We start from the raw sequence: 12,229 nt of genomic DNA on the forward strand, positions 1-12,229 counted from the left end.
GACCAAATACTCTCTAGACCATCCCTGATAGACATTTATCTAACCTACTCTTAAATATCTCCAGAGATGGAGATTCCACAACCTCTCTAGGCAATTTATTCCAGTTTTTAACCACCCTGACAGTTAGGAACTTTCTCCTAATGTCCAACCTAGACCTCCCTTGCTGCAGTTCAAGCCCACTGCTTCTTGTTCTATCCTTAGAGGCTAAGGTGAACAAGTTTTCTCCCTCCTTCTTATGACACCCTTTTAGATACCTGAAAACTGCTATCATGTCCCCTCTCAGTCCTCTCTTTTCCAAACGAAACAAACCCAATTCTTTCAGCCTTCCTTCATAGGTCATGTTCTCAAGACCTTTAATCATTCTTGTTGCTCTTCTCTGGACCCTCTCCAATTTCTCCACATCTTTCTTGAAAAGCGGTGCCCAAAACTGGACACAATACTCCAGCTGAGGCCTAACCAGAGCAGAGTAGAGCGGAAGAATGACTTCTCGTGTCTTGCTCACAACACACCTGTTAATACATCCTAGAATCATGTTTGCCTTTTTTGCAACAGCATCACACTGTTGACTCATATTTAGCTTGTGGTCCACTATAACCCCTAGATCCCTTTCTGCCGTACTCCCTCCTAGACAGTCTCTTCCCATTCTGTATGTGTGAAACTGATTTTTTCTTCCTAAGTGGAGCACTTTGCATTTGTCTTTGTTAAACTTCATCCTGTTTAACTCAGACCATTTCTCCAATTTGTCCACATCATTTTGAATTATGACCCTGTCCTCCAAAGCAGTTGCAATCCCTCCCAGTTTGGTATCATCCGCAAACTTAATAAGCGTACTTTCTATGCCAATATCCAAGTCGTTAATGAAGATATTGAACAGAGCCGGTCCCAAAACAGACCCCTGCGTTAGGCTTGGACTGTGGTGCTATAAATTGCAAATGTTTCAAGCTGGAGCCTGGGCTCTGAGGTCTTGCAAGGGGAAGGGTCCCAGAGCCTGGCCTCCAACCAGAGCTCAAACATCTACACTACAATTTTATAGCCCTGCAGCCGAGGCTGTGGCTCTGAGACTCCGTGCAGTTATGTTTTTTTTTAAATCGCAGTGTAGATGTACCCTTAGTTTGCCAATCTACATGTGAAATACAGGTATAAATGGAATGTTTAAATGGGCATTAGTAAAATTCACAGTAAATGGCAAAGAGTGGGCATGGAGACAAGTCACTAGTTGGGGAGCTTAAGGGTCATGCTGAGACTGTAGCTTTTCAATTTATTTAATGATCTAGGTCAGAACACGACTGTGGCTGCAGAGTAATAATTTACTATGGACCAACAGGAGATATGAATAATTTTAGAAGCATAAATAGAAAGATTTAGATGCAGAGGAGAGGGCTATGGAATACATTTATGTAAGTGAAGTTCACAAAAGGAAAAACAATTATTTTGTCATTGTGAAATTAGAAAACTTCTCGTCTTTTTTCAAGTTACATACATTCAGGTAACAACAAAAATAAAAACCCAGGGCTTCAGGCCTACATAACCTCCTAATGAGTATCCCTCTTACCAGGACCATATCATGATTTCTATAAGAGAGAAGCACAATATGGGACGTCTACATGGGAAAGTTATACCATTAACATATAAGTTAATGTGTGAATTTAAACTGCTATAGTTATACTAGTGTAACTCTCCATGGAATAACCATAGTGGAAAAGGTGTTCATGAACTAGCCCCTCAGAGCTATATATATAATCCCTTGTTATTTACTACTCATAATTAATACTTCAAATTCCAGTTACTATGTTGAACTGGAATCTCTTCCACTGAAAGTAGATTATCAAAAGGAAATGACTTTAGTGGATTTTTTTTAAATGAATGAGGGGATTTATCAAACATTCTGTAATAGTGTCCGATGCACCTGATACAGTAGTTCTATTAGCTCAAACCTGTTACTGGACTTTACAGTTTATTTTAATGTGTATGCAAAGCCTGAGGTGGTTCCGTATCATCAGTGACATTACATTCTTTAATATGTCAAGAGGAGCTAACACAGTTTAGGCCCCAATTCTGCACCGAGTTCTGTGCAAGTGGACCCCCATGAGACATACCCAGTGGAAATTTAAACTTAATTAAATTTGGAATCATTGGCTAGATAGAGAAGTACAGACTTCTCCTTTCATTGTACTCCCTATGACAAATCCTTATCGCCACACGGAGCTCTGTTGAGGTCAGTGGGTTTCTTTGTGGGTGAGGGCTATGCATGCACAGATCAGCTTGTAGGATCAGAGCCTACGTCCGTAAAAACTGAAGTCCTGCTAGATGAAGCCTGAATATCTGATGCAACTTTTATACTCATTTCAATGAAGAAATATATTTTTTTAAATCCCTATTTTGAAAGTATCTTATGAAGAATGTAAATCTTTACCTGGCTTTGAAATCTAATTATAGCAGGGAAAATAGGCAAGAGAGGGAGAAGCTGCTAAGCTTATTTGGTATCTCAGATTTCTCATGACAGCTGGGAATTCCATTTGTGCTTCATTGCTGTGAATTCCTGAGCAGAAATCCTCCACTCCCATATTGTCCTTGAAAAATGCCTTTCAGTAACTCAGGCTACAGTGACTCTCAGGGCCATCTGCCACTATTTACTGTGGCACACATATACTACTTTGGCCGTAGCTTAAGCACACATCTACCATGTAGTTCATATACACTGGAGACTGACAGCTTTAGCCCCTTGATAGACTTTTTATTAAAGTGTATTTGGTTACCTCAATGGCATTTTGGTTCTAATGTAATGCTTTGGAGATGCAGATGATAACTAGTGCAATTACAGGAAAAGACCATCCATATCCTGTTTAGGCACTGTCCCAGGAACACACCAATCATCCTTCCTCTAGATTAATTCTAACTCAAATCCCATTAGAATTAGTTTGTAATTTTTTTCAGCCAAAACAATGAGTGTCTTTTCCTTCCCTTAACACAAGAACTGAATTGGCTCATGCTAGCAGGACTTATCCTAACCGATATTCTCAATCACCAATAATTTAGCCTTAGTTTGCCCTTGAGAATGAAGTCATCTTCATCTTGGACACGTAAAAGAACCCACTTTCAAGCTACAGATAATGATTCTGATGACCATTTTTCTGGCTACAAAGAGCAGAACTCCTTCTGAACCCATCAGCTCTCCTTAAATAGCCCAAACTGTCCCAAGAAAGTGTGCTCCAGGCACTTTCTGCCACTCATGCCACCAGTACCATTCTTTCCATCCTTGCTGACCTATGAAAAAAGAAACTGAGGGAAAGACTAAAAAATGTCAGTCATAGTGTGAAAAGCTATAGTTTTGCCCCCAAGGATAATCCCCTCTCCCTCACTTTTATTTATAAATGTGATTTTGCTGCATCTGAAATGCTAGATTCCCAGTGGTGAAAACCTAATTATGCACAGTACAAGTACCGGAAGGCAACAGTAAAACAAGCTCTCTTTCCTGTCAACTGTACTCACTTTAGATGGATACCCCTGAATCCTTGGCTTTTGTGCAAACTCTCAGAGAGGCCAATAAGCAAACTGAAATGGTGGAATTTGTAATGAGAATCTATCTAATGGGAATGGAAGACCCTGTGAATTCTTTTCTTAGGTTGTCAAAATTGCTATCCAATAGCAACAGCTTTCAGTTAAACTGAATATGTGGTGAGTCTGAAGCTTGATGTGACTGTCTTTACTTAGGCAAAATTCTCACTGAAGATTTGAGCCTTAGAGAGAAAAACTGTATCACACATTACTATTCATATGAACCATCCATGTCCTGATCTGTTTCTATAAAGAGTTGCCTAAGAAAATACATCTGAATCCTTTTTGGGAGATAAAATTCTCTACTTCCAAAATATAAGACCCCACTGAAGTTTAGATCCTTGGATACTATTGCATAAAGTTAGTAACGCAGTTGAAACCATGACTGTTTTGAGGTAGGTGTAGATCTGGTATCAATGATTGGTGGTAGCCTTTTTTCAAGGACCCCAACTTTGTTGCAACATTAAGTCTAAGTGAAAAATTAAGAGAAATAATGCTTCATCTGTGTTTTGTTGCCAGTGGATATTCCCAATCTGCTTCAGAAACACAAAAGAAACTATCATGAGTTTAAGAAGCTTTGGAAATAGATTACTCTTAGTTAGAAATGAAACCTTTACGAGATTTAGGTATATCCAAATGTTGTATGCAACTGTGACTGGAGTGTTTTCTATTTTCCTTAAACTGGTCAGATTTCCAGATTCCTCTGAGACAGATTTTTATGGAACGTATACTGTACTGAGAGTGTTCCAATAAGGTATTACAAGATTGGAAATAATGTCCTGGTTCACATAATCCACTTTATTTAGGCAATTTTTAACTGCTCTCTATTGCAAGAATGTACCACTGATTTCAGAATAAAACACTTAAAAATAACACAGTGTGTTAGCAATAAGAGGCAGTTCAAAAAGGATTAGTCTAAGGTTATGTTCCAGCTACACTTCCCTTTTCTGACAACGTTATGGCTCTCTTTGGAGAGGAGAGGGGAGAAACACATTTTTGTCACTTTCTGCATTTTCTGAACTGGTAATAAACTTTTTTTTAAATAAGAACTTGTCTGTGCAAGTCAATATTCATTTGTTGTGTAACGAAAGTAACAGAATTTGGTGGTAAATACAGAGAGTAGGATATAGCAGGGTCTAACTGACTGTCAGTTTGCTTGGGACTCAGTCCTTGAATTTATGCTTCTGTCATTTTACAATAATGGAACTAGACAGGATTGTTTTAGTCACCCCAACCCATGCAACTAAAAACATATTCAATTCATAAGACTTAATGAGGAGCAGAAGAGAATGTATTTCCTATTTAGAGCAATGCTAAATAGGAAGAACACAAACTGTTAAAATTTTTTGCACTGTTTTCATGTAGGGCTCTGCATTACAGTTTACTATGCTACACAATAACAGACAACAGATGTGAAAGGAAACTTATATTCAACAAATTATAAGATGAATAGTTCTCAGACATGGATTTTAAAAATAGGCTCAAATGTCTAACATTTTAGAAATCAGCTCAGGAGTCTATAGTGGATCTTACTGTGAAGCGAGTGAGGAAAGAGTAAAAGTCTGTCTCTGCATGTAAAACAGAAAGGAAAGAATGAAAACCAATAATGGAGGCTGCACAGCTGAATTGGGATAAAAATCTCAAACAAAGATCCATTAGGACTGTGGCAAAATACTAATTGAAGAGTCTAGTTTGGAGCATTTCCAAAGAAAATAGCGAGTAATTGGGAATTTAGCTGTGAAGCTTACAGTAAGGTATGTTAACTTGAGGAGAGACAGAACGTACATACTGCTTTACAACTGTTTGCGATAAGACTTGCAGTCTTCTTAAAGGTCTTCTCGAGGTAGTGAGCAAATCTCTCATTTTCATTTTCTTTGGAGCCCAACTGAAGGAATTCACCTATAAAGATGCAGGGACAAAGTCTTTATTTTTTAGGTTTATTGTTTAGACAAAGAAGTATAAAGATACAAATAGAAAAAACCTTACCACGCACCAAATCTTCTATCACCTGACTTAATACCGATATAATAGTAGTGTTTCCAATTCTTGCTAAAGCAACAGAAGCTGCTGAAAGGATAAAATCACCAGCTAAAACAGCCTGAAAAAAAAAACGAGAAGATTTTTTTTTTTTAAATGTCTTTTCACATAAAAAATACTACGGACAATCTGATTCCCTGTATATTTTCCAGGTCTAGTCACATTACATCATTTTCCTCATAAAGTGTACATTTCTTACCGAAAACTGGAAAAAAGGAAAAAATAGTTACAGTATTTAAATTTGAACCATTTTGGAGTTCCCATTTTACAGTGATCTCTTTTTTCCTATATCTGAACGTGTTTTACCTGCGAGGTAAATAAATAAGTTTTAACCATTATATACTGTATTGTATGGTCACTGTGCTACTGTTATTGTGTAATGTCAATTAGTTCTAAAGTGTCTTAAAAATCTTGGAAGTGTCATTGATCTTTGTCATCCCCCAGGATTTCATAAAGCATTTGGAAAAAAAAATTATTCAGGAAGATGCTTAGTCATCTTACATATTTCACAAGAGAATGATAACAGCAAAGCCTTTACTATCTTAAGGCATATATTTAACATTTTAAAGCCTGAAAATTCTAATGCTAGTGTAAAAGCTCTTTTGGTTTGTTATTTCAACCAATACATGAGGTACTTAAAAGGAGGCATATTTTCATAGCATTTCAACATGATTTTAGCTACTGTATGCAACTGCCATTAGAGTCTATAGGAATCACATAACAAAAACATCTTCCCACTATACTTTGAAAATGTAGGGTTAGAAAGTTTATCCATTTTATCCCCTGTATATAGGAATTTATAACATGATCACAATTATGTGATCAGCTCAGATTGTACCTCTTTTTCTAAACATCCCCAGCTTCTACCATAGCCACACGCTACTGCCAAGGAGACACACACTAAATACAGTAACTCCTCACTTAACGTCGTAGTTATGTTCCTGAAAAATGCAACTTTAAGTGAAACGGTGTTAAATGAATTCAATTTTCCCATAAGATTTAATGTAAATGCGGGGGGTTAGGTTCCAAGGAAATTTTTTTGGGAGCAGACAAAAGGCATTATCTACTGTACTGTACTGTGGTGGGGAGTATCAGAGGGGTAGCTGTGTTAGTCTGGATCTGTAAAAAGCAACAAAAAGTCCTGTGGAACCTTATAGACTAACAGAGCATATTGGAGCATAAGCTTTGGTGGGTGAATACCCACTTCTTCAGACACATGTGGTGGGGAGGTGCCCCTGGCTTACTCCTGGGGCTCAGGGCTGGGGGTGCAGGGTCTGGGAGGGCGCTCAGGTGGGGGTGCGGGAGGAGGCTCAGGGCTGGGGCAGGCAGAAGGTGCAGAGCACTTACCTGGGGCAGCTCCTGTTTGGTGCAGGGGGTGTGCCGGTGGCTCTGCACAGCGCGGCACCGACCCATGGTGGCGACTCTGGGAGTTCCCCCTTCTCCCCCTGGCAGGCAGGGCCACCCAGAATGCAGGGGCTTTAGGGGCTGCAGGGCCCTGCAGCTCTAAAGCCCCTTTAGGGCCCTGTGAGCACAGGCCGGCGGACTCAGGAGGAGCGGGGCAGCTGCGCAACAGGAGAGAAGTGGTGCTTTCCCCTTCAAAGTGCCGCTTCTCTCCGGCCGCTGGCTGCGCGGCTGCCCCTGCTCCTCTTGAGTCCTCCGGCCCATGCTCGCAGGGTCGCATTCCGAAAGGGGCTTAGAGCTGCAAGCCAGGGCCCCCTTAGCCCAGGGCCCTGCAGCCCCTAAAGCCTCTGCGTTCCGGGTGGCCCTGCCTGCCGTGGGGGGAGGGGGAGGGGGGAGGAGGTGCAGCTTCCCCACTCGCTCGCTCCCTCCCTCTCAGAAAGTCCTAAGCACCGCCAAATAGCTGTTTGGTGGCGGGGGAAGCACTGGGGAGAGAGGAGGAGGAAGGGAGGGGGAGGAGGCAGAGAAGAAGAACTTGTGCAATGCTCCCTTGTAAAGTCAGCCAAGCGACGTTATAAGGGAGCATTGCACAACTTTAAACAAGTATGTTCCCTAATGGAGCAGCGACGTAACTTCAAAACAACGTTGAGCAGGAGGACATTAAGTGAGGAGTTACTGTATTAGCAACATGACAAATACAAATCTCCACTTTACCAGTACTGTATATAATGACAGACTCACCTTTCTCTCCCCCCAGATTTGATTAACAGTCATTTTTCCTCTCCGAGAATTTGCATCATCAATGACATCATCATGAACTAGACTAGCAGTATGGATCATCTCTGCAATTATGGCCACAGAGCGTTGGCTTGCTTGCACCTCCCTAAAATTATAGAAACCCCACACCTTTAAGTGTCAATCAACTATACTATGTGCACTGCAATATGCTCATGAAAAACCTCTATGCAAACTAAGAGAAACTTATTTTTCAATAGCAGTGGTTCTCAAAACATTTTCATGTTCTGAACCTATCATTGACTGCCAACCTTCTGAAATTTGTATAAACAGACAAGAGCAAAGTCAGATCATTTTAATACAATGAGTGCAATTGGTTGGTTACATCTCCCCATTTTGTAGCAGTCTGTATATAGACTTGTTAATGGGAGTTATGCCATTAACTTCAATGAGAGCTGAATCAGGCTCTATATATCTCTGGATATAGGGCTTCAACATCTTACCTCACTGCTCACAACCCTCACTGCTCCAATATCTGCAAGTCAGGATACAGTTTGGTTGTGTCTTCCTATGTTTGTGCTACTGCCCTTCCCAATTTTGATGTTTCCCACAAATTTGATTGTGACTGAATTTACACCAAAGAAAGACTTGGACAATGATACTTGAAGGAGCCACAGAATGCAGATACATCTCTACCTCAATATAACGCTGTCCTTGGGAGCCAAAAAATCTTACCGCGTTATAGGTGAAACCACATTATATCGAACTTGCTTTGATCCACCCGAGTGCGCAGCCCCACCCCCCGGAGCACTGCTTTACCGCATTATATCCGAATTCATGTTATATCGGGTCACGTTATAGCGAGGTAGAGTGTACTTGTGAGTTCTGCTAGTCAAAAACATCTGAAAACCTTTTGTGTTCCCTGGGCTGGGCTACATTTAGCAAGAGGCATCACTATTTTAAAATGGATATCCTTCCCTACTGTAACAGAAGCAGATTTCAAGATCATGTGAAACTGCCCTGTAGACCATAGTTTGAAAGACCACTACTCTAAGAAAATTACATTAAATGGTCCTGGTTTTACTGTAGTATCCTTTCTTCTGTTTATGTCATTTAAAGAACAATTCCGCCACCACCATCCTGACTCAGGCGTTCTGATAAATTTAGTAAACTTAAATGGCAGGTTCAAGAAAAATAAAAAGGCTGCAAACATGAATATATAGCTGAGTATAGGTTTGGAATTGAAATTTAAGTAAATTTTGCTGATAATCCATGAGCCAGAATAGATACCAGATTACTCTTCCATAGGAGTGCAGGGGCACCACAGCTAAGTAGAAAAAAACCCTAAGACTCAATGAACATAAGGAACAGATTCATTCTACCATAAGTTACATTTTTCAGTCCCTTTTTTGACCATATTTTATAAATTTCTCCTTACTCTTCCCATGCAGCCCTAGCAATGTTTGTGTAATACAATGGCATACTTTACATGCAAAACATTCAAGGATCAGTTGAGGTCAAAGTTTGCAAGAGAAAAAGACTTTTCAAAAATATTATTGGCGACTTTTAGACATTAATTTTCTTTCCCCATCCATACTTGTGGGTGAAACATACATACAGTAGAACCTCAGAGTTACGAGCTAACCAGTCAACCACACCCCTCATCTGGAACGGGAAGTACACAATCAGGCATCAGCAGAGACAAAACAAAAACAAAAAAACCCGCAAATACAGTACTATGTTAAAGGTTAACTACTAAAAAAAATAAATAAATAGAAAGCAGCATTTTTCTTCTGCATAGTTAAGTTTTAAAGCTGAATTAAGTCAATTTTCAGTTGTAAACTTCTGAAAGAAGAACCATAATCTGTTCAGAGTTATGAACAATCTCCATTCCGGAGGTGTTCGTAACTCTGAGGTTCTACTGGAGGTCTAATAAAGAGCAAAATAACTGCATTAAAGGAATACGATTCACAGAATGTCCAGTTCAAGCACAACCCTGATTTTCCAAAGCAGGGTCATGACCCCCAGGATTGTACTGGACTCTCCATTTTAGATTCCGCAGCGTTTCTCAAGTGCAGCCACTGTGGCTGCATGAGGCCACCAGAGGCTCTTCTTGCGGCCACAGCGTCCTGGGCTGTGATTAGGGGAAGGGGGCAAAGTAGCGGCCCCTCCCCTCCCTGTTGCTCCTGGATGCACTGCCTTGGTGTTGGTTGCTGGAGCCACAAGCAAGGGTTGGGTCCTGCTCACCCCTGGAGATACCTAGGGCACAATGCAGGAGGACCAGGCAGCCGGTGAGTTCCCCACCTTCCCAGAGGCGGTGGGGCTCAGGCTTTGGGCTTCAGCCCTCGAGTGGCAGGCTCTGGCCCAGGTGCTTCATACTCCATCCCCAGGCTCCAGAAGCAGCACTTCAGGTTCCAGCCCCCCCCGCTGCCTCCCCCGATCCACCATTCAGGGCTTAATTTGTCCCCAGGCTTGGCGGGGCTGAGTAAAACTGCTGTGAAAAGCGATACTTGTATGTTTGTTAATATCACTTTTCACAACAGACTTACTAGTTATCAATAAATAAATTACAATGATTTGGATATATGCATATTTATTTGTTTTTCCTAAAGCTAATTACATATTTTAGGAAAAGGTATGAAACCAAAAAATTTGTCCTGAGAATCCCTGGTCTAGAGTGAAGTAATGAGGCAACAGACTACATCATGCCCAAGGTCATCTGGTTCCAAAGAGACCACACTCTGGAACATTGCAAAGTTGATTGGCATCCTTGTTGCTGAAGATGGTTTTAAAGAGATGCCTGAACAGCTGGACTGCAGACCCTTAAAGTCTGCAGACCCTTATCTTCACTGTGCTCCACACATGGGAGGTCTGAATTGCAGACTCTCCAAAGCTGGTTAACAACTCACTAACATCTGCTGACATGACCAGCAAGCTTAGAAATCTGTATTCTAAATTTGAAAGATACAGAATGCAGCCTCCAACGACTGTTGAACTGACTCTCTTGATTCCTCTAAGATTTTGGGTGTCTTCAGAGACTGAGATAATTGGGATTGTATTGCATCACTCATTCTGTCAGAATATGAGCATGAACCCTTATCAACCAAAGCCACACCTTGATTGGCCAATTAAGTCTTTTGGATGATGTCACATCAGTGATTTAACTCAATGGGGGGCCACCTAGGGATCTGGGGCAAAATCAGTACTTGGTCCTGCTAGTGAAGGCAGGGGGCTGGACTCGCTGACCTTTCAAGGTCCCTTTTAGTTCCAGGAGATGGGATATCTCCATAAAAAAAAAAAAATAAAATAAAAAAATGGCTCATAGCTGCTTATTTATTCATTTTTTAAAGAGGTGGAGGGGTAGTAATGAGGGAATATATATGGGGTTAGCTGGGGTATAGAGGACAGCAATGAGGGAGCAGAAAAAGCAACATTTTCAAATCATTCCCTTCCTTAGAAGCGCCAACCTGCTCTTTCAGCAAAGTCTGAAACCTTAAAAATGAGCCAATCATGCTAATTTCCAGCAGAACCAGAATAAATTAAAGAGAAAACATAAAATCTTGAAATTACTTCAACTAATTACAAAAGGAATTTAAGTCTTGTTGCACATGGTTTAAATACATTTAAATTTAATAATCAGCAATGAAACTGGAAGGTGACATCTTGCCAGTCTGCCGACATAGGTGCCAAGATATGACCCTATTTTTATGCAGAGCACTTCATAGCTTTTAGTGGGGAATTCTGCATGCAAAACAATGGCAGGATATGGCCTGTAGTTTGTGAAAAAAGGAATCATTGCTCAGTATAAGAATAAAAGCTGGACACTTTCATGGTTGTTTTAAGATAGCTCTAATATGCATTAGAAACTTTGTTAGTTCAACACTTCAGTATAAATTTTTTTCCATAAAATTATTTTTAGTAAATCATACAACTTACCTTAAAACAACTGTAAAAGTTTCCAGCCTCTTTCATGCATTCAACTGCTCATTGGAATTCCCTTTGTCATAAACTATGTCAGCAGACTGGACTTCCTGCTGGAAAGTAGCAGTAAAATGGCAGCGCTCATTGACACACCAGAACCATTCAATGGTATGAAGATAGCACAATAATGACAGACATTTCAAAAGCAAGTTTTGAAAGTTCTGTTTTAAAAGTACAGTTCTTCTCCGAAAAGTGACTTTAAAAATGGCATTCCAGGGTTCACATTTACGGTGTCTGATTTCTGTACAAAATGTGCCAATTTTACAAGGAACTTTAAAAAAAAAAATTAGCTAGTATGTCTGAAAACTCAATTTGGGCATCAAGCAAGGTCCTTTCTATCTCACACATCAGTAACAGTAATAAAGATTTTGCAGGCAAAGTTATTCCCTCTGTAATGCTACTGGAAGCCCTGATAGGAGCATAATAAATTTTGTTGATGATGCTCAAGAAATAATAGGAACTTGGTCATTCTCTCTTAGCAGCTTCCACTCTGCCATGCTAACAGAAGGAAAAAAAATTTTTA

At 40.3% G+C, this 12,229-nt stretch overlaps 1 protein-coding gene across 7 annotated transcripts in view; it reads right to left on the reverse strand.

Annotated features, from left to right (window-relative positions):
• Positions 1 to 12,229, reverse strand: part of PDSS1 (decaprenyl diphosphate synthase subunit 1) — a 35,067-nt gene that overhangs the window by 10,065 nt on the left and 12,773 nt on the right. For 4 of the 7 annotated variants that reach the window (XM_034760208.1, XM_034760211.1, XM_034760212.1 and 1 more), the window contains 3 exons: positions 7,732 to 7,873; positions 5,542 to 5,653; positions 5,345 to 5,454 (listed from right to left, as the gene is read on the reverse strand). In XM_034760208.1, coding sequence (XP_034616099.1) covers positions 5,345 to 5,454; positions 5,542 to 5,653; positions 7,732 to 7,873 — 364 coding nt within the window. Of the gene's footprint in view, positions 1 to 5,340; positions 5,455 to 5,541; positions 5,654 to 7,731; positions 7,874 to 11,661; positions 11,760 to 12,229 lie in introns of all 7 variants that reach the window. The other 3 variants (XM_034760213.1, XM_034760214.1, XM_034760209.1) reach the window with 3 other exon arrangements.

Source organism: Trachemys scripta, chromosome 2 (genome assembly GCF_013100865.1).
Source record: "Trachemys scripta elegans isolate TJP31775 chromosome 2, CAS_Tse_1.0, whole genome shotgun sequence".
Classification (NCBI taxonomy): domain Eukaryota; kingdom Metazoa; phylum Chordata; order Testudines; family Emydidae; genus Trachemys; species Trachemys scripta.